At 51.1% G+C, this 23,482-nt stretch overlaps 13 protein-coding genes across 13 annotated transcripts; 5 read left to right on the forward strand and 8 right to left on the reverse strand.

Annotated features, from left to right (window-relative positions):
- Positions 1-1,167: 1,167 nt before the first annotated feature.
- On the reverse strand, positions 1,168-6,284 carry PC9H_003839 (uncharacterized protein; the record flags this gene model as incomplete). Its single annotated transcript, XM_036773431.1, has 10 exons — positions 1,168-1,202; positions 1,256-1,333; positions 1,391-1,671; positions 1,729-1,925; positions 1,975-2,290; positions 2,343-2,687; positions 2,743-4,903; positions 4,958-5,899; positions 6,008-6,183; positions 6,253-6,284. 10 exons carry the CDS (start codon positions 6,282-6,284, stop codon positions 1,168-1,170), a joined length of 4,563 nt encoding a protein of 1,520 aa, XP_036634904.1.
- A 709-nt stretch (positions 6,285-6,993) lies between these two features.
- On the reverse strand, positions 6,994-8,574 carry PC9H_003840 (uncharacterized protein; the record flags this gene model as incomplete). Its single annotated transcript, XM_036773432.1, has 4 exons — positions 6,994-7,484; positions 7,584-7,755; positions 7,816-8,080; positions 8,141-8,574. 4 exons carry the CDS (start codon positions 8,572-8,574, stop codon positions 6,994-6,996), a joined length of 1,362 nt encoding a protein of 453 aa, XP_036634905.1.
- Positions 8,575-8,759: 185 nt separating this feature from the next.
- On the forward strand, positions 8,760-9,488 carry PC9H_003841 (uncharacterized protein; the record flags this gene model as incomplete). The annotated part of the gene is made up of 4 exons (XM_036773433.1): positions 8,760-8,888; positions 8,939-8,998; positions 9,047-9,388; positions 9,438-9,488. 4 exons carry the CDS (start codon positions 8,760-8,762, stop codon positions 9,486-9,488), a joined length of 582 nt encoding a protein of 193 aa, XP_036634906.1.
- A 90-nt stretch (positions 9,489-9,578) lies between these two features.
- PC9H_003842 (uncharacterized protein) lies at positions 9,579-10,629 on the reverse strand (the record flags this gene model as incomplete). Its single annotated transcript, XM_036773434.1, has 5 exons — positions 9,579-9,658; positions 9,708-10,019; positions 10,080-10,116; positions 10,171-10,479; positions 10,537-10,629. 5 exons carry the CDS (start codon positions 10,627-10,629, stop codon positions 9,579-9,581), a joined length of 831 nt encoding a protein of 276 aa, XP_036634907.1.
- Positions 10,630-10,757: 128 nt separating this feature from the next.
- PC9H_003843 (uncharacterized protein) lies at positions 10,758-11,831 on the forward strand (the record flags this gene model as incomplete). Its single annotated transcript, XM_036773435.1, has 6 exons — positions 10,758-10,997; positions 11,059-11,134; positions 11,194-11,276; positions 11,327-11,371; positions 11,425-11,575; positions 11,641-11,831. The coding sequence occupies 6 exons, from the start codon at positions 10,758-10,760 to the stop codon at positions 11,829-11,831; spliced, it is 786 nt and encodes a 261-aa protein (XP_036634908.1).
- Positions 11,832-12,055: 224 nt separating this feature from the next.
- On the forward strand, positions 12,056-13,341 carry LYS1 (Saccharopine dehydrogenase; the record flags this gene model as incomplete). Its single annotated transcript, XM_036773436.1, has 4 exons — positions 12,056-12,213; positions 12,269-12,745; positions 12,807-13,076; positions 13,134-13,341. 4 exons carry the CDS (start codon positions 12,056-12,058, stop codon positions 13,339-13,341), a joined length of 1,113 nt encoding a protein of 370 aa, XP_036634909.1.
- Positions 13,342-13,923: 582 nt separating this feature from the next.
- PC9H_003845 (uncharacterized protein) lies at positions 13,924-15,131 on the forward strand (the record flags this gene model as incomplete). The annotated part of the gene is made up of 2 exons (XM_036773437.1): positions 13,924-14,254; positions 14,311-15,131. 2 exons carry the CDS (start codon positions 13,924-13,926, stop codon positions 15,129-15,131), a joined length of 1,152 nt encoding a protein of 383 aa, XP_036634910.1.
- Positions 15,132-15,493: 362 nt separating this feature from the next.
- PC9H_003846 (uncharacterized protein) lies at positions 15,494-17,297 on the reverse strand (the record flags this gene model as incomplete). The annotated part of the gene is made up of 9 exons (XM_036773438.1): positions 15,494-15,597; positions 15,653-15,736; positions 15,785-15,841; positions 15,894-16,028; positions 16,078-16,432; positions 16,502-16,567; positions 16,627-16,802; positions 16,861-17,168; positions 17,227-17,297. The coding sequence occupies 9 exons, from the start codon at positions 17,295-17,297 to the stop codon at positions 15,494-15,496; spliced, it is 1,356 nt and encodes a 451-aa protein (XP_036634911.1).
- A 484-nt stretch (positions 17,298-17,781) lies between these two features.
- TIM8 (Mitochondrial import inner membrane translocase subunit tim8) lies at positions 17,782-18,144 on the forward strand (the record flags this gene model as incomplete). Its single annotated transcript, XM_036773439.1, has 3 exons — positions 17,782-17,811; positions 17,862-17,950; positions 18,000-18,144. The coding sequence occupies 3 exons, from the start codon at positions 17,782-17,784 to the stop codon at positions 18,142-18,144; spliced, it is 264 nt and encodes an 87-aa protein (XP_036634912.1).
- A 60-nt stretch (positions 18,145-18,204) lies between these two features.
- PC9H_003848 (uncharacterized protein) lies at positions 18,205-19,722 on the reverse strand (the record flags this gene model as incomplete). Its single annotated transcript, XM_036773440.1, has 6 exons — positions 18,205-18,629; positions 18,679-18,793; positions 18,847-19,047; positions 19,100-19,210; positions 19,269-19,438; positions 19,488-19,722. The coding sequence occupies 6 exons, from the start codon at positions 19,720-19,722 to the stop codon at positions 18,205-18,207; spliced, it is 1,257 nt and encodes a 418-aa protein (XP_036634913.1).
- A 384-nt stretch (positions 19,723-20,106) lies between these two features.
- PC9H_003849 (uncharacterized protein) lies at positions 20,107-20,436 on the reverse strand (the record flags this gene model as incomplete). Its single annotated transcript, XM_036773441.1, has 2 exons — positions 20,107-20,190; positions 20,245-20,436. The coding sequence occupies 2 exons, from the start codon at positions 20,434-20,436 to the stop codon at positions 20,107-20,109; spliced, it is 276 nt and encodes a 91-aa protein (XP_036634914.1).
- A 968-nt stretch (positions 20,437-21,404) lies between these two features.
- PC9H_003850 (uncharacterized protein) lies at positions 21,405-22,187 on the reverse strand (the record flags this gene model as incomplete). The annotated part of the gene is made up of 3 exons (XM_036773442.1): positions 21,405-21,655; positions 21,740-21,911; positions 22,161-22,187. The coding sequence occupies 3 exons, from the start codon at positions 22,185-22,187 to the stop codon at positions 21,405-21,407; spliced, it is 450 nt and encodes a 149-aa protein (XP_036634915.1).
- Positions 22,188-22,703: 516 nt separating this feature from the next.
- PC9H_003851 (uncharacterized protein) lies at positions 22,704-23,061 on the reverse strand (the record flags this gene model as incomplete). The annotated part of the gene is made up of 2 exons (XM_036773443.1): positions 22,704-22,790; positions 22,852-23,061. 2 exons carry the CDS (start codon positions 23,059-23,061, stop codon positions 22,704-22,706), a joined length of 297 nt encoding a protein of 98 aa, XP_036634916.1.
- Between the last annotated feature and the right edge of the window lie 421 nt (positions 23,062-23,482).

Consider the following 23,482-nt stretch of genomic DNA (forward strand, 5'->3'; position numbering starts at 1 on the left):
ACCAGTGACATACAGCTTCTTGTTGTACCCTACGCAGTCGCTGTCGTCACCCTCGTTGCATCCTTGATGGTGAGCTCGGAATTATCACCCCCATTTTCCCGCTCCGACGTTTAAACACCTTCAGGTTGCATCGCATTGGCCTGGGTGCGTCAATAGGGCGAAAAGTAGCATGTATTGCGGGATGAACATCCGACTGCCCGGCCAAGTATCGGCAATACTTGTTGCGGTCAGTATGGGAGTTGCTGTATTTCTAGAAGGTGAGTGCATCTTTCACGTACCTGTCTTCATTACTTGAATCAGTTGGCTTCGAAGTTTTCATTGCTGTGACCCTGTATCGTAATTGGCGTCTACTGAAGAGTCTCGATGGGCATATCATGCATTCCATGAAAACGTCTGTGAGGGTGGGGATATTTTCTCTGTTCTCTATTCTATCCATAGCGTAAGTCGCGGAACATCATGCCCGAGTCTATTATTGACTACTAACGTTAGGGTGGCTCCTGTTTATTTATCTGCGGTGATGGCTCCGATACCCAATCTTGTCATTGCACTCAGTAAGTTGAACCCAAAATTAGTACTCATTGTTTGTCCATTGTAGTAATCTACTGACCTGCGTTTGCGTCGGCAGCACCAGTCGCCGCTTTTCTTGTGTTCGGAAGCCAAAAGGCAAGTCATTATGCAAAGAGCGTCCGTTTCCATTGAACGTTTCTAACACTGTTTTAATTTAGGACCTCCTTTCCGTCTGGGTGTTTTGGAGGCGTCCCCCATCATCTCCAACTTCCGACGAACGTGACTGCGATATTACAGAGATGCTGAAGACTTCGCCATCCCATCCTCCTACGTAGAACAAGTCATACATCATCCAAGGGATAAAAGGCTCTATATTGTTATTTATTTAAGGATCGCTTACAATGAATTAAGGAATGAACCATGCATGTGGAGCCTTGATAATAGGTTATTTATGATGCGGCTGATAATGAACGAATACATGAAAGCTTGTCAGAAACCGAGGTGCGCAGAAAGAGTGTAAGGAACAGGACGGCATCCAGCCGAATGAAATGGTCGGCGAAGAGATTGTCACATATCATAGAAGCAGAAAAAAAACCCTGTAGAATGGTGATAATAAGATAATCAAATGTATAAGGAATGAATATGCAACAGGGTCATAGTCTATGTTTTAGAGGCAGGAATATGCAGATTGATGGCTACGACGTCGATGTCAGTCAACGATATTTGTCTAGAAGAGCTGTCAACATACCTCGATACCAGTTTAATGCGTCAGAAGGTGAGGGAGCATCAAAATATAAGATAGCTTTATTATCAACAAGACGAAGAACTGCAAGACAAAGTTGATTAGTATTTATACGCAGTTCCATTTGAGAGCATTGCTTACCGTTGCCATGTACAATACTGGCAGGCTGAGGTAAAGTTTGCATGCGAAGAACAGCCCACAAGTCTACCACTGACACAGGGTCATTGCCATCCGTAGGATCCCGGCATAAGACGAGAAGATCATTGCAAAGGATCCCGACGAGAGGTCTTGGTGTGAGTTCAGGGGCTAGACAATCCACTTTTACAGATGTAGCATCCCCATGTGCGTTGATGGCTTCGAAATCCACTGCGGTCTTACGAACCACGCGTGTAAGCAGGAGTCGACCATCCATGATAAGGCGGCTGGAGCAAGCAAGGTAAACAAATACGGCACGAGATGAGTAACTGATGAGTACGTACCGATGAGGCTGGACCAGAGGACTGGGGAATTTCCCTCGTATCCGACTCTGCCATTGAACGAGTTTCCGTCGGGACTCGGCTTCCCGCTTGCCTTCGTTCATATTATTAGCTAGCGACGATATTTCTGCAAATGCTCGGTCCAGCGGGTCTTCTATGAAGTCAAGTGAAGGCGGTGTGCTGCGTAGCAACTCTCCCAACTAGGATATTGTCAGACAGGATTGCATTTCCAAAATAACGAAGACTTACAAGTAGGCGATACCGGGGTACACGTTGCACGGGAAGTAGCAAGTAACCTTCGAGATTCAATTGCGAATGACGGGGGTGTACTCGGCATCGCTTGAGATAGGAACGAATCCGTTTCCGTTGGCTGGTGGAGAGGTTGGGAACGGCCAAGGAAGAACCGGCATCGGGTAAAGCACCGGGGTTTGTAACCGCCATTGCTAGGCCTAGGCCAGCTAGCTGTACAGCACTTGAGGAAGGCGACAGTGCGCTGCCTGTGGGGCCTGCAGGGCTTCGATCTGACGACCAGTGCTTGACGCGCTGAACAGAGTTATCGAAATTACTGGAATCGTTGAGTGAGTATAGCACGTGCATATATGCGGGTAAAGACTCACTTGATATAACTTGAATACATCCTCATGAATGCAGCATGTTTTATGAACATATTTCCTACAGCTTTTGCGACGCTTTGTGAAAGTTGACCGTCCGCGTCCGCAGCCTGCAGCTCAGCAGCGGGGCGCATAAGTGGATCGGCGGCCATTTCGAGGGCGGGAAGGAAGCTGTCCTTGTGGAAAGAATATAGCGCGTCGATTCCATTAAATACGATCTTGCGTTCCGCCAGAGGCACAATGGTGTCTTTAGATGAGCCAACGCCGGTCAGTAGATTAGCCTGGACAGAAGCTGGTTTGATATATATTTCGACGAGTTCCTCGAGACCCTTGACATATGTCCGTTCCGTCCTGTAGAAAAGGGACATTAGACGGCCAGAAGGCAAACGAAGGAGAGATAACATACGCTACTATTTCACGGATGATCATCGCGCGTTTGCCCTTGTCATCCTTGAACTTCCTTTCATCCGACGACCCAGCACTACTGTCCGTAGCGACGCTCATAGTCTGCGATGCAGTACCACTCCGCAAACCAGCCATTGCTTCAGCAGACCTTAAATGATTCGGATAATCACTCGAACCAGCAATCATCGACACGTCGCGGGAGCCCTCTGAAACTGTCGGCCGTCTTGAACGAGCAGTAGACAAAGCTTCCTCGGAAGGTGCCCCATACATGCTCATCGGGTTCGGTTGCGCTTGCGATAGTCCCAAGTCATTCATATCTCGAAGGTAAGCCATAACGGAACGGAGGGCACGCATATATGCATCCTTCGCTCGTACCTCTTCGCGCCGAAGTTGTGTTTCCAAATCGACAGGACTGGGAGTAGTATTTCTGTGGTCTTCCTCATCATCGTTGTTAGCTGTGACACCCTGTACGAATGGCGAAGAGTCAGGAATCGGGATTTGCAATGGCGTCGGACCATCGAGAGGCAGGAAACTACGGCGTTTGGAGGCTCGCGACATAGGTGACGGGGAGGATGGGACGAGAAGATTTGGAGAAGGTGCTTGTAGTGAGTCGGATGAGGGTTGCATGGAAGGGAGATGAGGGGATGACGCGGGAGTAGTGGAGGGACCAAAGGCATCAAGCGTTCCATTGGTTGACAACCGCACGTCAATGCGAGGTGATGTACTCATCCTTGAACTACCTGTAGATGTGTACGGCCGCGACATTGGGGGACGTCCCTGTGAAGTTCCAGGACGAGAAGGCACGTCTGACTTCATCTTGCCCATTGACATTTTCTTGAGGAAGCCCCAACGACTTCCTCTCTCCTTCATCTCCTTGCCACCATCACTTGCACCTGAAGTTCGGGGTCTGGCAGCTGATTGTTCGTGAGGAGAAACATTAGAGGGAGGAGATTGTGGAATGAACATCCTCATAGGCGGTGCGCCATTATCCCCGGCAACCGTGTTTCGATTGTGCTGCGTCTCCATTTCCTGCTCTGAAGGCCCGTCCCAAAGCGAGCGCGTCAAAGCCGTTCGGGAGCCAGTTCCAGGACGAGAAGGTGTTCCCATACTCGATGATGGGCCAAGACTTGCAAATCGCTTCGACATTGCCGGCCGCTCCGAAGCGGGTGGACTTGTGCGTAATAGCGTCGAGCTAGACTGTGAAGTCCCGATCTGAGCTAGCGAGGGCCTTGGGGGAGTGGTGACAGTCAAATCAGGAGTGGAGGGCCCAAGGGCTTTCGCACGTCGAATGTCCCCAGCGCTCTTCATCTTGCGCAGCTCGCGATCACCCGGTAGTTTCCTCGTTTCTCCAGCGTTTGAGGGGCCTGCGATCGCATTCTGAGCTTCTGGAGTAGACGCAAGTTGCGCCTTCAGGCGATTCTGATGAAACGCACGGTTCGGTGTCGTCCGAGTGCGTTGCAAAGACCTGGGGAGAGATGGGGGAGGCGGGGGTAACTCCTGGGGTTGTGGGATGCGATTCAAAAACGGTGCACGGTCAGGCGTAATCGTGGATTCTTCGTCAGGGGAATCACTTTGTGGGCCATTAATATCTGGGCTCGGCGGATCGGAAGACTCATCCGTATCGGTATTTTCAATATCGGTGCTAGCCTGCGATGTACGTATACTGGCAGAGAGCAAGGGATAGGAAGGCGTGGAAGGCGGGTACATTGGCGTCATTGGGACCTTGGCTAAGAGTGGTTCGACCAATGCCTTCCAGGGACCTTGGAAGGGGTTGCCATCCACACAGAGGGTCTGCAGGGCGGGTAGTAGACAGAGCCAACTGGGAAGAGAGTGAAGCTTATTCCGGCGAATGCTGATGGTGTGAAGTCGCTCAAGTTCGGCTAAACAGTCCGGAAGGGTTGCAATACCAGTGCAGTCCGAAATGAGTACTTGGAGGTTGTGAAGTTCACAGAGGAAGGCGGGGAGAACGCGAAGAGGATTCGATGCAATGTTGAGTTCTTCTAGCTGAGAGCACATTGCCAGGCACGGAGGAAGCGCACCCAAGAAGTTCGCGGATATGTCAAGCGCAAGAAGGGTGTTGCATATCTGAGGCACAGTGTTGGAGAGGAAGGCAGGCATTATATTTGGCGTGTTCGAAGAGCCCACAATAAGATGAGTGGTCCCTGCACGAAAGAAGTCGGTTTGTGACCGTGGAAGAGGCGAAATTAAGAACATACCAGGCTGAATATGAAGATCTGATAATTGCACACCCTCGCCTTGCACGATCAAGCCACGTCCTTCTTCTGCTATTACGGCAGCCGAAGTTCGTTCCAAGTCTGGGTCGTCCATGTCGTCGTCATCCAGACCTTGTTCGAAGTCGGTATCATCTTCGCTTGCGCCCATCTCATCCTTTTCGTCCACTGCCTGCCAACTCAGGTCGTAGCTCGCCTGTTGTCGCAAAGGGGGGACAGGAGGCGCGTTCTCGTTCGAATTGCCGCCCGTCGAAGATGATCGTGATCTAACGCTTGCAGAGTATGCATCCGACCATCTCGATTGATCAAAAGGCATCTGCGAAGGACCTCGAGGCACTGGGGCGTTTGAATCCTTTGCAAGAAATTGCTTAACTGCATCTGAAGTAATTCCCACACCTGGGGTGGTGTCATCCTCCCCCGACACGACGTGCACGTGGTTGTAGTCGCCCGAGGCTATCGCGCTCCCAGAGCTAGTATACGCGGACGATCGCGTAGATTCCGAGGAAGAACCAGCCGAAGAGAGGGCTGGGGTTGTCGATGTCAGACGAGGGCGAAAAAGGTAAGGCTCAGGAAAATGGGACGGGTCTGGCAGGGGAAGAGAAAACTTGGGTGGCCTGGCAAGTATATGCTGTTGAGGTGGTGAGTCGGCCATGAGAGTGGATTCGCCCTCTGACACCGAACGCAGCAAAGGAGAATGCGAAGAGAAGTGGTGGATCTGAGAAGACTGGCCCTGGGCTACGGGGCTCTGATGCCAGGCAGGATGCGAATCTGGCGACGGCGGGTCCATGATATGCGTGTCTCGTGAGGCGAAGGGCGCGGGGTACGAGGAGGAGATGGGGGTTAGTGGAAGAGAGGGAGAGGGCTGGTCGCGCAGATAGTGGAGGGCGCTGTCTGTATAAGGGTCAAGTGCATTAGCCTTGTACGAGACTAAGAAGCAGACGAGACAGTGTCAAGAGGTCAAACAGCGCCAAACACGCGACTGCAATCCGCCGACGGTCGACGTGAAGCTTCTCCTCAAAATGCTCAGCTGCTCACCTTCCTCGCTCGACTCTGCGACAGACGCCCACGACTCCCGATCTCCCCTGGCGTCTTCCTGAAGAGAAGCCCCCAGCAGCTTCGATGGCATGGGAGGCAACGGCTTGTCCACGTTTGAAGGCGTGCGCAGGTGTGGCTGGGCCCGAGGTGGAGGTGCAGAAGCAAGCCCGTTTCCCCTGTTTCCGGGCAAGAATGAGTCTGAGACGCAGCAGGGCAGGGCTTGGGAGCAATCTCCATCCACTCACAGAGCTGTCGCAGGTTCCCGAAGGCCATCCATATTTTTCCCAACTCCAATCAATCAACTGATGGATCGCGAAATCTTCCTCGTGATCTCTTTCTTCCGGTTTCCAATGCACACGTATGGCTCGTCGTTAGAGACGTCGGCGAAACCTCTGCACACCCTCGACACCTACTGCTGGCGATGAACAGAGAATGGGAAGGACAAGGAGAGCGAATGCCGCCTGCTCGCTTGGCGTGCCTCGCTTGTTGTTATGTCATTCATTAAAAGATGGATGTTTTTTATGTACGCTACACAATATCAGCAGCTCCGATTGGCAGTTAGCATGGACAGATGCGTGAACACGGTCCCGCCCAGAGCAGGTCTACACCACAGTAAATCCCCTCTTAATTTCTGCGCGTCGTTTCCAAGGTTTCGACATACAGCATCACAGTAGCATCATCCTTCTCTCCACGGCCGTAGCAGGCCTATATATACAAGCTGATCGATCTTCAGGAGTATGGATACGCTTCGCATGAAGTCATCCAAAAGGAACGAGAGCATTCGCGTCCTACCGCAGCTATGTATACCCTCCATCAAAGTTCTCTGTCGCTGCTGACCGCTCGTCGTCTGAGGCCGTATTGCCTAAGCATCCGATCAGTCTACTCCGCGCACCAGAAACTTCGCTCGATCTCCAAATGTCCAGGGTGTCATGCCCTCACCCTCGCTGAATGAAAGGCCCGATAACAAAGTCAATCAACATGTCCCCTCAAAAATCATAGAGATCCGGCTTGTCTGAATGAAAAGCCACCCGCTTCTTGGGCTTCTTGGGCTTCTCAATCGTTACGGAAGGGACATCAACTTCTGGAGACGTCGCACCGGGCATGGCTGGAACAGGGCTGGCCTCCAACGTCACTGACACCGCGGCAATGGACGCACTTGGGATTGGCGCTGTCTGATTGGGGCTATGCTCATGGACATGGGTTCCAATGTCCATGGGGGTCGAAGGTGTCGTCCGGCGCTCTCCAATCCCGCCTTCTACGTCCAGATGGAGGGTCTCGAATATAAGGCGTTTGCGCGTACATTTGAAGGCGAGATTGTTCTCGCCGCTTCCACCTCCGGCAGACACTGCAGAAGGAGATAGTCCTCGAAGAACTGATAATTTGTCACTCGGCGGAAGGAGTGTGTGTGGCGCAGGCAGAGTGTGGATATGGAGTAACCCATGGTGGGATGGGAATGCCGCCGACAATGCGGGATCACCTGTGGAGATTGGAGTAAGACGATTGATTGGCCTCCGCGGTATAATAATACAAGGGACCACCTATGATGGGTCCTCTGAACAGCAAAGTATTCACATACCCGTAAATGCCGAAAGGGTGATCGCAGCATCCGAAAACCAACCGATTTTCTGAATCCATCCTGCGCCACCCCATGCGTCTGTAGATGCGTGGGGAGACAACGTTATTGAGGCGCATGCGAACGGATAGTGCCTGAGTAAGGCACGGAGGGAGTGTAGGAATACCAAAACATCCTTTTAGACGTTTACGGTAGGCATGAGCAATAGGACACTGGATTTGATGGATGAGGTTACCTCGCTGGTTATATCGCCCCATTGGAAGGCACCGAACGCTGGGATCACGATGCGTAAAGGCCGAGTAGTTGCCGCGGGAGGGTTTACTGGAGTGCCTTGTAGTAAAGCAGATAATTGGTCTATCACCCTTGTCGTCGAGGGCCCCTTTGAGTCCGCTGTATTCATATCAACGAATGAGAGCGTGCCATTTTTTGTTGCCTTTGCCACGATAGATTCGGGAATTCTGTGCGTCAGGTCCATCGTATGGCAGAACTGTTCAGAATCCCTGCGCGATAGCGACGAATGAGCCGAATTTTCGCAGGACAAGACAAATTCACGTACGTACTTGACATCAGCCGGGACAGTGGTCGAGAACTGCTTCATTTGCTTGTATCTCCAGGCGATTTTTATAGTATCTTGTCCATCGTTCCCGGCATCGTCCCCCTCGTCAGTATCTGCGCTTGTAGGCTTGGCATATTCGTACGTGGGAGGTAACCACATGCATCCGCGCACAAACGCGTCGGGGTCGCCATCCACCACGCAGACGCGGTGATCCCAAGCAAGTCCTTGAGCGATCGCGTACTTCTGGACAAGCTCCCCATACGCAGAGTGGGGATCGGGCGCCAGGATAACTGATGAACATGATAGAGGCAATCCGCCTCCTAGAATGTCATCGAGCGAGGGTATGCCAGTCGATGTGATCGTAGAGGAAAGATATGTACGCGTGCCAGGAAATGGTGCGGCCTGCTTCGCAGAAACTTTGCGTTTGAAGGACGACATTGTGATTCGTTGGGGGGGAATGGGTAGATCCTCGCCACCGCTTATCCTTAGCAGAGTCAAGGAACTGGAAACCCTTGAATTTGAAGATGGCAGTCCGTCTGAGAGAAATCGATCATGGCCAATCGGTCACGTGGTTCAGTGCGAACCTCTGAGCCGAGCCTCTTCTCCGCGCGTTCTATGTCTCTATGCACCCGTTCGTATTCGCCACACAGGCGTTGAGGCGCTCGGCGCAGGTGAGGATAGGACGCGCTCGCGAATTCTGGTCGAAGCCATGCGTATATAAAGCCAAAGTCGTAGGAAAATCCGCTTTCAAGGTGAGTACACCCAGTGCGCCTTGTAAACGAGCCATTGAATAGTAAGTCAGCTCGCCAACATGGCTTGCGCCTTGCACATATTTGCTGAATACGTTGGGACCGTTTCTCTGGTGCGCTCTGCCTACAGTGATGGTGCCTTCCACTGATACTTTTGATAGATGAGTGGACTCTCTATGATGCCTACTCTTGCGGACTCTGGTGAGATAGTCGTAGAAGACCGACTATCCATACGCTGGAATCCCACTGGAATAGCTCGGGGGGATCTTATTACGCTTTACTCACCCCTTGACCCCTCGCGAATCATTTGCAAAAGAGTCATAGGGCTGCCTGGGGACGTCGTATGCGTTGACCCAACCGGCCAGAAGGCCCCCTCCACTGAACACATTGTCGTTCCCAAAGGACACCTATGGATAAGCGGCGATAATGCTGCCATGTCAAGAGATTCTCGTGATTATGGACCAGTTTCAATGTCCCTTGTCCGGGCGAAGCTACGAGCTAGGGTGCGTTTCCTCGATAGAACCTGAACTGTAACTCACCTTGCATATCTAGATATACCCAGATATCACTATATTCAGGAACCCCATTACATATCTAGACTAAGTACTCTATTCCGCCAGGTTAATTAAGCGTCGTCGCAGTCATCGCAGCCAACACATGGTCCTGCCGGCGGTAGGGTGTGTGAAGCTCGAATCATTGAGAAAATTGCATTGAGTAACCCCCTTGACCATTAGGCTCAAACTTGAAATTGTCAGTGGACAATCCAAAGTTGCCTATCTCTCGTTGAGTCGCCATCATCACGTTAGAGAATCAGCGACGTACCTAGAATGCTATTTCCTAGTCCCTTAAGCTTACCCAGCATCTCAGCAGTCTCGGCCTTTTGGGCTGCCTCAACTCGAGGACCTATTGCTCGCAGCGATCGCTCGACATCTCGGCCTTGTGATGATCCTTGCGGAAGCAACGTCAACAACTTCTTATAATCTAAGTCGACAGGCGTTGGTAACAGGCACAATACGAAGAAAACCCACGGTTCACCTTCTTGTGCGCTGCTTAGTGATGACCAAGTGTTCAGCTGTTCGTTTGCCGCTGCCCGCCGCTGCAGAGCCTTAACGTATTCGGGATCGTCCAGAATCGCTAATTGAACGTGCATTAAGGTCCCGTGTCAAGGATATTACATAGGCACAAGCCCCCGACCTTGGGTACATGCATCCGCAGCCTCCTTGTAACTTCTCTGTCGAAGTGGTGCATCAGCAGGTACAAGAAACGGAAGCTGACTCAAACTTACCAGTTTAACATGGCAAGCACCGATGTTCGCATTGAGAACGGACCTAAGCTTCGCGCATGTGATGTCGAATCCTGAAGGGCTAATATCCTCAGAAGGTGGGGGACTGGGAGTAGATGTGAAAGGTGCTGTGGGGTGCCCTTCGAGGTCGTCCTCGAAGGGCTCCGGGGTAGGATCATCCGGTTTCTGGACCTTCCTCTTCGGTAATTTATCCAATGCTTCCTGGTAGATAGATAAAGCCGCCCCCCATTCTGCTGTACGGAAATGATCGTTGCCCTTGACCTTCAGCTGTTCTGCGATATCTAGAAGATCCTGAAGATTGGGCCATCTTATCAGTACGGAACGCGCCAGCGATGTGGGCATTACTACTTCTGTTGGCGAATTCTCGTTTCCAGGGACGAGATCATCGTCTTGAGGTTGTGAGTTCGTTGCTTCGGGTGGTGGCAACTCACTTTCAGCCATTGTTAAAAGGCGCCCACAAACAATGATCGAGCTGAAGGGTTTAGGTTATCTAATCTACGGGGTTGGGCTTGTTCAGCCGCATTCTTCGACATCGACGTAGACACCATCAACTGAGGCTTGCAAAGAATATGCCGTCCATCAACGATAGCAGATGTGTCTTGGTTACCGGTGCCACAGCGGGTATCGGCCGAGCTTTAGCCTACGCAATTAGCGATCTTCCCAGCAAGCCCCGCGTAATTGCTGCAGGCAGACGACAGGACCGTTTGGACGAGCTGGCTTCCAAGATGGATACCATTCAAATCGACTTTGAGACAGATAAGGAGACGATCAAGAAGTTTGTTGACGATACGATCGCCAAGTACCCTGATGTACGTTGCATTGATGATTATAATTGGAAGCACCACTTACACTGGTGACTATGTAATTTAGCTTGATACGCTTGTACTCTCTGCAGGCGTACAGTATGAAACTTGGTTCCAGAAACCAGAAACCATTGATCTTGACAGTGAATTTCACCTACAACACCATAATTCATAGATATTATCGCTTATCCGTCGTTTGCAGAACTTTTGAGCGAGCTGAACGTCAACTACACCTCCATCCTGACCACTATCACTTATTTCCTGCCCCATCTATTGAAATTAGCCGTATGTTACGCATTTGTTGCTTTTACCGCGTTCCAACGTCTGATCTCCAGGCGGATGGGCGGCCATGCTTCATTTGTCCAGTTACAGCAGGGTTGGTAAGTCTGCCATGTATGTTGTGACGTTCGTGGAAAGTAATGATGATCCGCAGGGAATTACCCCAGGGGCTTGGGTTGCCAACTACTCAGCCTCAAAGGCTGCGTTGCATTCGCTCTGTTATTCTCTTCACGCGCACCTGCAAGGAACCAACGTCCATATAATGGAGATCATCCCGCCGCTGGTAGAATCCGAGCTCCACGATGGTGCGTACAAGAACTCATTGCTGTTCTTTGTATCTAAATATATCTATTCTTGATACATCCTGTAGCTGAGGATACTACAAAGATGCTGACAAACAAATGGATGCCTCTGGAGGAATATATCCCGGTTACTATGGACGGACTGACCAAAGGGGATTTTCAGATTTCATCTGGAGTCTCACTCGCGGGTTTGAACAGGTTTGAAACAGGCAAGGAGGAGGTGGTGATGAAGGGGTTGGAGGTTCGGAAAAGCTGGTAAAATAGTAAATACTTGGATGGACGCATGGAATTCATGGAAGTTTGCCCCTAAGTCTCCTAGCAAGAACGGTGTACTGGCAACGTGGCGGACTATTGGACGAGTTACATCCTGGAACGAAGCCCCTGTCCCCATAAATTTGAAGACCCTAATAATCGAGTCATGATCGCGATCAGCTAAATTTTGAGGACAGCTAGCAGTGAGCTGCCATTTCTCCACTGTCCACGATGTCCAAGCCCACCCTTTGGTTGCGCTGCGAGAAGAAAGCCTTTGAGAGGCGTGCAGCACTCACCCCCACAACCTCAAAGAAGCTAATCGATGCAGGCTTTGACATCTATGTCGAGCGTGATGATCAGCGAATCTTTGATGATTCCGAGTATGAGGCGTGCGTGTTTCCTCCTCATCCCCGTATATGAGTTTCCAACACTTGGTAACTGCAGGGTCGGGTGCAAGTTGGTCGACAACAGTACATGGACATCTGCACCGACAGACGTCCCGATCATCGGATTAAAGGAGCTCCCTGAGTCGGACGAGCCCCTCCCCCATACACATATCCAATTCGCGCATTGTTTCAAGAGACAGGCGGGCTGGGACGATGTGCTGGGGAGATTCCATCGCGGTGGAGGTACCTTGTACGATCTGGAATTCCTCAATGATGCAAACGGCAGGAGGGTAGCGGCATTTGGTTTCCACGCTGGGTTTGCCGGTGCCGCAGCTGGAGCACTGGCTTTGGCGGCGCAGAAGAAGGGAGAGAAACTGGGCCTGCTGGAACCCTATCCGAATGAGGATGCTATGGTTAGTGGAGTCAAGGAGGCTCTCGGAGGCAGTGGCAAGGGCGTCCGCGCCCTTGTAATTGGTGCACTCGGGAGATGTGGTAGGGGTGCCGTTGACCTATTCAGGAAGATCGGTCTGGAAGAGTGCGTTGTTTTGAGGTCTTGCTGCACGGTCATCAATGGATCCTGATCATTCCGTCGACAGAGATGATATCGTCAAGTGGGACCTCGCTGAAACGGCAAAAGGTGGCCCATTCCAAGAGATCCTTGATGTCGATATCTTCGTCAACTGCATTTACCTGTCGTCCTCAATTCCACCTTTCCTTACTCGGGACCAGATCATCGCAGCGGGGCCCAGCCGCAAGCTGTCCGTTGTTGTGGATGTGAGCTGCGACACGACGAACCCTTTCAATCCCATACCAATATACAACATTAACACTACTTTCTCCGAACCCACGGTCGGTGTTGATGTCGGGTACGTGGAATGATACGTTCCCAGTGGCTGATCTGCTGATTGCTACATGCCTCTCAGGAGTGTCAATCCGCCCTTGTCGGTTATTTCCATTGACCATCTGCCCACTTTGCTTCCGCGGGAGGCATCAGAACAGTTCAGTGCAGACCTACTCCCCTCGCTGTTGGAATTCCCCAAGCGCAGTGAAGCGCGCGTGTGGACGGACGCAGAGAAGCTATTTAAAGAAAAACTTGCGGAGGCCGCCCAGGAACAGAGCGCAAAGAAATAGGCTCCAAAATGTATCACAGACCAACTAGATAGAAAACATGAGGAATTGAACAGATAAGCGGCTGGAATCAAATCTCGAGCGCAGCCGTGCGGTGGTCGGAAACAACCATCAGAAATGAAATTGATGAGAGAACACGGCAGACTGGGGAACGCTGTGGACGTTGGCGACTGAAATGATGATTGTTGAAGGTCGAGTCGAGTCGGGACGTGGGCTATCCAAGGCTATGGGGTTCTAGTGGGATTGCTGTCATTCTCATGGACAATTTCTCAGTAAACAGTGTTGGCCGCTGTGGAGACGGTCGCGAGGGCCAAGCCACGAGCGACTGGCGGAATTGTGATAAGTAGTCCCGTATTCCGTAGCTGGTCACTTTCTCACAGCTAGCCTGCCATTTCTCACTCAACCTCAACCGTAGACGCTGAGCGTTCGCCTGAGATTCGGCATTTCTCTTCTTTCTTTTCTACCACCATCAGTCCGTATACTACAATTTAGGTGGCTGGCCACGTCGACCTCCTCGTTGTACTCCAGAATTCACCTACATTCCTTGTCATCTAAACCTGTCCCTTCATTCCTGTAATAATCGCCATGCTCGCTACCTGTCTCCCGCAGATTTCTATCTCCCCCGCCCCGCCCCTCGAACCAGAGGCAGAACCGTATTCTCCCTTCGCAAAGTCCTCATTCGCCGCGAACGATAGCGACGGCTTCAGGCCTAGCCATCTCACTCCGCCGCCAACAGGCTCGCCTCGTTTCGTCCATCAATCCTCGCCATTGCGCCCCGCCGATGCTCCTCAGAACAAGGGTCTTGATACCAACAGATTCGAGGCGCTATTGCAGGCAACACGGGAAAGAAACCAGGCGAAGAGGGAGAGCGATTTGCGTAAAGAGGTAGCATTGAAGGCGCACAAGCACAAGCAAGGTTCGTACATGCCCATTTTACCACTATCTACTTGTGGAATTGACTTTGCGTGCCAGTTGAGCGTCGTGCCTTGTTCCTTTCTAAGGTCATGGCGCCGCCTTCTCCCACTGCGACCGCCATGCCCAAGACCCCTCCCGAATCGCCTGCCATTTTCCACTGCTCCCTACCTTCACCAGGCTTGGTCTCACCTCTGGCCTTTTTCGAGAATTTGGGCTCCAGCCCTAGCAGCGGTATATCTTCGCAGGAGTCCTGGGTCGAACAAGTGGATTTCCGCGTACGCGCTGGCGTCGTTGAACCCAAGCGTCCCAAGGAGCCATCCCAATACAACCACTTGCCCTCCCTGGACCAAATCTCTGCTCGCATGCGTTACCAGAAACACGTTCGCAGCACTAGCATAGAGTCCGACCATTCCAGCCGTCTCCCGCTTTTCCTCAACCAGTCCCGCCCTCAACCTGCCAGCGCCCCTGAACGGCCAAGACTCGTAGTCGGCGTGGGCAGGTTACAGATGCCGCTGCGGGCTCCTCAGCCTGCTAAGGCCACTCCAGCTCCCATAATTCCGCCGGTCTCACCCTGTTCGCCTCTAACTCCAAATTTGGAGGTAACAACCCTCGTCGTCCCACGTTCAGCCACAACATCACCAATCCAATTGTCCAAAACCAACTTGCTTGCTTTGGACTCTCGATCTCGAAGATCTTCCGACATGATCTCCACTCTCAGACGCCGCACGCGCCCCTCTGAGTACGGGCATACTGGTCATGATGAGGAAGACTCGCTGAAGAACAAGCATTGGAAGAGACGTAGCGCTCCCGCTGAACTCCAAACGGCTGAGCGAGCTGGATTTGAGCACTACATCCTCTCGCTTCCTGGTGCTTTCTGATTAACAATAGGTAGCTCTTTATTTAGTGAGGTTTGTACGATAGATCGGTGGGAGATTTTGATATTTGTAGCGTTCTTTTCTTTTCTTCAAGGGGATGGTTTTTTGACAATTGGAATCTGGAATTCGTTCTTTAGTACATACATTTTAGGTAGACACACTCCCATACCACAACACTCATTGTAGGACGCCCTGTGTATTCATCCATTCCGACAACCTAGCTATATGCAGAGGGCTGGGCCCTCTTCTAGTATGCACACAAATTTTATACTACATGAACCTCATTATCACGTTAAGATAGTGTGAAGCTATATCCTCCCCAATTTTACAAGATGGACCCCCTAGAAAGTGAGTTACCACCCGGGTCATCGCAATGCGTTGTTGGCTCGGTGCTTGTCCGGGGCCAGGAGAAAGGACCTCGGGGACGGGAGGGTCCTCTGAACCGTCGCAAGCACATCTAGGCGCCGGGCTGGAAGACAAGAAGTTAATTAGTAGGTCATTATGCTAGGGTGAGGTGAACGCACTATAATCAGTTCGTGTGTGCTCATCAGCGAATTCTTCGTCGGAGTCCACTAAGGGGTCAGCGTTTTTCATAATATGCCAAGCATCTAGAGGGGCGTTAGTTTCGATGGAACGTGTACGAAGGTAGCGCTAACGTTGAAGCATCGAACGATCTTCACGAGGGCCTCGTGGCAATAGCTTGGGCGAAGGATCTGGAAAAAAGATCCATCAGACCTGGTGTTACGCGGTGATAAACGATAAAACCTTTTTGTAGAGGTCCCGGAGGGGCTGATTCTCTGCTAGGGACATAATACATGAAGGACGCTTCGTCCTTCGGGGTTTCTAGCCCATGTCTTGTACGAGATCGCCTTGTGACCACGCTAGTCTCTGCTTCTGGTTCTGTGGAAGCCATCCAGAATGTGAATGGTGGCGGTGAATTTTGACTTACCTGGGACGAAGTGCGGCGCAGAAGACCTGACCTTCTTGTCGTGTTCCATTGTCGATACTAATTTTTGGAGGAAGGCGTTACGTTGCGTCGACATCATGTTGCCCCAGGCGATCTCCTCTGGGGAGTCGATGTTTTCTTCGTTCATCTCCTCCTCAGAGAGTACCCGGGGCAGTGGGGCCTTGTCGGGGTTGTCGCGGGAGTAGTCGTCATCGAAGGGGTTGGGTGGATCCGGGTCTTCTAAGTAGTAATATATAAGCCAAAGAAATGTCCGTGCGCGATCTGAGGAGGATAGATTCCGTGGAAGAAAAAGATCCAAGAAATTGAAGGAACCATCGAAGTGTACACTGGCTAAGGGCTAGAGCGTATGTGTCAGTCGCGATCAATAATGACAAGAGGTAAAATAATAGTGAAAGGTAGAACGCACGGCGGAGTGAGTAGCCAAAACGAACACCAGATTTACTACGCTCGTCGGCGGTTTCTGGCCTGCACGCTTTACGAGGAAGTAAATTAGCGATCGCTCCAGCGCACGCAACATGGACAGGGGCCCACAAGTTTGTTGAGGATTTCCTCAGGAGTGGAGGGAGGCATGTTTCTTATCTCCGAAGGCAACAGCGCAGCCTTTAAACAATTCTTAATCCTCGGAGCGTCCTGAGCGTTGCCGTCTGTTTTCTGGAGGGAGGGAACTGGGTGGTATGTTCTCAATGCCGTCTTCATTTCCGGGAAAACTGGTCTCGCTGACATCAGATTGATCCCCACGCCATAGTTGATAATGAACGATCTCACAAGCCATGGTTGTATTAATTCGCCCGACATTGGTCAGGAGCGAGATCTTCGCCAGTTCCAGTGCAAACGCCGGAGTCTCCTTCATTTTATCCTTGAGCACCTTGGAGCACTTGTTGGAGTTGGATAGGGCGGCCACATAGAGCTCGGAGAATGTAACCTTCTTCGTCTTGCCCGATGTTGCGCTGGTGAAGACGGCTTTGGGGTTTGAGAATATGTGGTGCAGGAGATCATACTGTACATCTTCTCGAGTCAATGGTTCTGCATCTGCGCGTTTTATGGGGAGTGCCTTGCGACTGAGATAGCCCACTCTAGATGTGGATGTGGATGAGCCATGCTGATCGCCAGCTTCCAAGGAAGAGAACCCACGGAGCCATTGTGTCTGCCGGCCATGGCGACGGAAGGACTTGGGAGGACGAGCCCGTCTGCGCAGAAGCCATCGACTTGAAGGACTTGGGCTATGGGGACACGAGGCACTGTACGAACACGAGGCGAGAGAGCCTCCATGCCCTTAAACGAACAGAACTATATACCAAAGGGTGAGACTGTCAAAGAATCTCACGTGTAGCGCAGTTTGCGGGAAATTCAGAGCAAGTTCGCTCCTAGAATTGCTCCGAATGGGCTGCAAATGACAACGTTTACGACACGGCAGATATTCCTGTCGAAAGAAGGAATACCAGGGACGAAGCGAAGCGATTTGGGGTGATATGTTGATTTCGAAGAAATGGGGACGGGGTCAGAAGAGCAGCATTACGGCCGTGCAGATTATTTTTTATCGTGGCCGACGTGGTCGTCGTGGTCAACGGCGAAGAACATGATTTTAGGCGACCGTCGCCGATTTGCCTCCGCGACCAGAAAAATCAACAACAAACCATATTTGGGCTGATATCTGCTGAGGTAAGCAAAATACTCTTCCTTCCGACCATGGCAGACAAATTCGACGAGGCTACCCAGGTACGTCCCCCGCTCCCCCATTCCGTCGGGGTGCTCACAGTCTACTATAGAAGGAGCTCAACACATTCTTGGAGACTGCGCAGGCGCAGGCGCGTCTCCAGTCCACTATTTCTACGTTGACGAGTACATGCTGGGACAAGTAAAAATCTGCTCTTCAACTTCTTTTCTCGATGTTAACACCCTCGAAGATGCATCACAGGTACCCCTTCGACGCGGTTCTCTCGCGGGGAAGAAAGCTGCCTCGCAAACTGCGTGGAACGATTCTTGGACACGAGTATCTATCTCGTCGGACGGCTTGAGGAGCAGAGAAACCAGGCCGGCGCATCATCATAATTCTACCACTGCATACATCTTCGCTCTACACTATAATAACAAAACTAGATGAAACAGCCCCTACACGAACCTACGCCATACATATGTCACTAACACCACGGGCAGGAAGAAACAAAATGCGTCCCAAACTTCGCGAGAGCTCCGTAGCCGAACGGGAATCTCCACTGGCACAGTTGTTCCCCCCGAAGCAAACCGTTTCGCGGAGTGGTACGCGTCAAACATCAGGTCCTTCTCCCGCCATAGATTTCTGAGCCATAAGTCGAACTCGTTCTTCTCAGCTTCCGGAATATCCGTCTCCGCGATCTTCTTACTACTTGAAAGATTTGGCAATGCTGAAGGGTTACTATTCGACAAGTCTCCGATAGGGACCTCCTCGCCCACGTCAAATACCCGGAGATGGATGTGAATCACCGGAGGTGGGACACCGTTCATGAAGATGGAACGCAGAGTATAATAAGTTTGCCCGTATCCCATTGGTGGAATACCTGGCAATGGAGTGAGCCCTGTGTCTTGTCTCAAGAAATGTAGCCTTACCAGGGTAAACAACCGTGGCGTCGATAAGTTTCAAGCGCGGTATACGGGGAACTAATGACCGCAGGCTGTGATGCAGGCCCGTTGACCGCGGTAAAAGTGTATGCTTCATGTCAGACTGCCACATGTAACAGTTAGACTGCACGAAAGGGGAGTAACTTTCTGACTGACTATCCCTTGTTTCTCAGCGAACTTCTTACTGATCGGTCTTGTGTCTTTGCTGACAAGCGTCCCCTCAGGATAGAGCAAGAATAGAAACGGTTTATCCTCTTCTTGAGCTTGCTTGCCAAGTCTTGACAACTGTCTTGCAAGTGCTACTCTGTCGGATGCCCAAGAGCGGGCCAAGAAAATGAACCTAAAGAATTGCATGCCCTTGTGATCCTTGTTAACGGCCATCCGAAGTTCTAGACTAAATGACTCATACCCAGCCAACAATTGGAAGCCACTTCAGGCTCTTCTTGAGGACGATAAAGACGTCCTTCTGTGCATCCATGAAATAAGCGAGGCACCACGCGTACCACCAGTCGGCATACATCTACAGACACGATATTCATTAGAGCACGGACCGGGGACTTCAAGGGAAGGCAATTAACTTGGTGGTTGGCTATTAGAACTGACTTCTTGGGCAGTTTAAGTCCGATGACCTTGCCACTTTCGTCGCGGGACACGATCTGGTCTATTTCATCCTTGGTAAGACGTCCTTGACCTTGCTCTTCAAAGGTTATGCTGAGGGTAGTAGGGGCAAACCATTGACATGCCAATACTGCTTAGACGTTTAGTGTTGTTCCATGCGATAGGGACATTGAACGCACTCAGGAGGCACCCAAATGCACCCTTGGTATACCGTATCCCTTCGTCGTACAATCCCCTTGTACACCGAAAAGGAAGAATTCGGATGGGCAACAGCATGAAATGGCATGCGTTATTGAGAAGACATCCGAGATCGAATATGAGGATGAACTGGATGGCCTTGAGCCTTCGCAGCCATGGGGTGGGCGGTCTGTCAGCTACTGGGACCTCGTGAAGCTGGAGATTCGTGCTTGCCATGCTGGAGGACTCTTGGACGTGGCGGTGGTGAGATAACAGCTTCGACCGCACACGCAAGACACGACTTCGGCAGACGACTAACTATAGCAGCGGCTCCGACGACCACGTGCTACTACAGCTCAGGAAGCCTATCCGACACTGTCAAGATGGCGACTTGGCAAGACATTGATGTTTTGAAAAGATGGCTGACTACAAGCTTCAAATATCTACAGTTCTGGGTACGCCAAGACTTCTGGAGTCTAACATCAAGGACCTCGCGGGAGTGGTTGCAATGCAATATATGATACAACTGATGGTACACGTCTATTACTTGTGTGGCGTTTGCACTAGTGCAGCAAATCGCATCTTTAGCTCAAGACAGCAAAAAATGCGATACAATCGCACCTATGACTGACTTTGTGGATTGAACTCGTTGGGGATAGAGTATCTCTGGCTCAGGAGCTTCACCCGTTCGATGTACGTGTCCCGCTAGAAGAAATGGGGTTCAGTAAAATGAAGGCAAGTAAGCGAATCGCGACTCACTATGCTTGTGACCCGCTGCAACTCATCTGGCTGGCTGGACGAGGTCAACCGCTGGACAACTGTATCCAAAGTTTTTATACTCTGGATATAAGCACGGACGGCGCCATGACTGTCTTTCGCCGTATCCAGCTTCACGGCCTCCTGTGCCATCGATAGCGCCTGCTGAAGAGTCCCTTTCTCGGCGCCGTGCATGGTTGCAGAGGAGTTATAAGTGTATCTCGAGTTGTCAGGAGATAGACCGTAGTTCAAATCATCAACGGCTTATTATATACGCCGCTGATGTTTGAAACCTGTTTTTTCATTATCTAAAAGGTAAGAATTAAAAATTGCCGGGTTCATTTTCGACTGCATCGGAACGGCGGCGGGGTGCCTAGCGACGGGGAGGGCTAATATCGGGAACTTCCCATGACTGTCTCCTCGGGCGCGCCTAACGACAAATTACGTACCTCTACATAGTTTCGAGGAACGACCGGAAGACCCGGCGTGGTGTGCCAGTGAATGCTCCATGCAGTTTTATGGAGGATGGCGAGAGCTGCAGCACCCACACTGCTTCCGGCTGGTGCTTCACAAGAAATGCTAAATCAGAGATTGGGTTCGAGCCAAGTAAGCAACGCTGGCTGAGTCTCAGACCACGGCTACCTCGTCCGCGTGCCAGTGGGGCAGCTTTCCATACATTTGAGGAGTCTACGAAGAACGTTCTAAAAACATGCAGCAGACGACCGTAGTAGGAGTTAAAACGCCCAAAATCAATATAAGCACGCCATGGAAGGTTCCAGAGCCGAGAGTACGCTCGTAGCCTGAGAGATCTATGTAACACAGTACGCGTCTCTCCAGACCAAGTTGCCATGGCCTCGAATTTGTGGGGCTGGCAACCTAGAAAGCGTGTGATCAGCTACTGAGTACTGAGGGACCGGATAGGATAGGTCTGGGCAGGAGACTGAGACTCAATGAGTAGCTCCTAAGACGAGAGAATGAAGTTGCTCTTACAACCTGTTTTCATGACGGGCACTACAGCCAGCGTGAATGATGATAAAACATATAAAAATTAAAAGTGAACGCGATTTGTTCGGAAGCTAAAGGACGGTGGAGTCGATGAATGTATCGGATTTGATGAACGGTCCACTGGACATGCATGTATCGTGGAATATCTAGTCGATTCACTACATGTAATGCTCTTCGTCTATATCGTTCAAGAACCAGTTCGCCTCAGTCCTAGCCCGGACTTCCCCCGGTACCTCTGTCAACAGCCTTAGCTTTAGGAGCCCGGCGAGGGCCACGGCTATCTCGTAGTGTTCGTTGGACACCCATGTCTCCGTCTCGAAGCCAGGGCACCCCTCATAATTCTCGTCCGCTAGTTGCAGCTTTACGCTCAGCTCCTGCATTTTGCGTAGGTCTTCGAGTTCAAAAGCGACTGGACAAGATGTTCCTTCTACTGCAAGCCTCCCTCATTTCTCCATGGCCTCTATCAGCGTAGTCTTCAGCGCACGAGTCTCACCTTCCCATGGAGCACGGGCTTGGTCGAAAAGACGGTAGATGAACATAGCCACGGGGTCCGACAGCGCCTGGTGGTGGAGCTTGTTGCAGCACTCAGTATTCTGGACGTAATGGAAGTGGACGAGACGGCAGCGGTAGAGTCCCATCGCGTGATCCTGCTCGGATTGGTCCAGCTCGGTATACTTAGTAGTAATACTAGCGAGGAGAAACATAGGATGCCAGTCAAGCAGGTCGACACGATCACGTTACTCGGCTGGAGATCGGGATGCCCGAAAGCCTCCATCTCGAAGCCGTCATGCATAGTGATCAGGAAAGTCCGGTTGAAGCCGCCCCGGCGAGCTTTACAAACGTGTAGATATCCCGCGATGTGCGGCCAACAGACTGCACTGCAAGTCGGCAGAGTTCGTCAATGTCGAACGCACGTCTGCGCTTTGCGAGGCGAAGATCATTGTTGACAGTGCGAGATTACGGACTAGACATATACGTGACACGAACACTATGCATAAGACTTACAGCCAGCCTCCTGATGAATAGTTGAAGAGATCATTACGAGAGTCCGATACGCTTGAGAATGCAGCTGTCAACCGGTTGAAATACAGGCAGAGATCGAGGAGGAATGATTTACTGAGCGCCGCGAGGAGAGAGGACGGCGCAAGAGATTGAGAGAAATTTGGAGACTACTTTCTCGATTCAACCAAAGGTCAGACTCTGCTTCAGGGATCGATTCACAAAGTTTACATTGAGATTATAAACAAAAACACCTAGTAAGTATGTAGAGCTTCCAACAGTAAAGTGTGTAATGATAAGATAGCACAAGGTTAATGTTATGAAAGCGAGTAGATAGAGTTTACAGGTGAACGGGAGATTAAACAAGCCACTAAACTAAAGGTCTGGACTGGGTAAGTAAATCATTGCAGGGCTGTTGAAAAGCATCTCACATTTGGGAGATGATACAAAGTCTAACGTCAGGCACTCGACACGACCTCTATAGATAGAGGCGAGATTTTGTATTTCTGCATTAATCTCTCCGCACGCTTGGCATATCGGTCGTGCTGGTATACAACATTCATCAGCGTCTAATGCACCCGATGATTGAAACGTAGCAACACCCACCCAGTGGCGAACATCGGACAAGGATTGTTTGGTAGTGCTCTTCTCGTCCAACGGAGCTGCCGCAACAATCACCTCGTCGAGCAATGCAGTGCATTTTCGGTACGCAACGACCGCGCCCCGGCCATCTTTGGTAGTATCAAGATTTACGGCCTCGTGAGCATAGTCCAACGCTTTGAGAAGCATGGCGCGGCGTTCGAATGGGGTAGTCATCGTGCCGGAGGGAGGAAGGAGGGAAGAATGGAAGCAATGCGGGAGCAACTTAGTGCATAAAAGAGCGCGGGGCTGATGCAGCCAGCGAGGCGCGGGTGTCAAGTCAATCCAACTGGCAGCTATCACCGTTATTATATATTGCTGAGATCTATCACTTGGGGCAGGCATGGGAGATACCTGCACAGCTTTATCAACGTCATAGCGGGATTGATGCGGACTCGACATGTTACACTTGGTCGACATCATAACGCTTCCTTGAGACGTGTGCCTCTTCACCCACGGGGAAGTTGGAGCAGAATGTGATTCAAGGAGAAGGGTCGAGTGGACGCTCCATCTAAAAGAGACGCGGGCACACTGTTTAAAACACAGTATGCATAAGTAGTTTACAATCTTTTATCGCACGCAGAGCGGCGGGGCCGGC

Source organism: Pleurotus ostreatus (assembly GCF_014466165.1).
Source record: "Pleurotus ostreatus strain PC9 chromosome Unknown scaffold_2, whole genome shotgun sequence".
Classification (NCBI taxonomy): Eukaryota; Fungi; Basidiomycota; class Agaricomycetes; order Agaricales; family Pleurotaceae; genus Pleurotus; species Pleurotus ostreatus.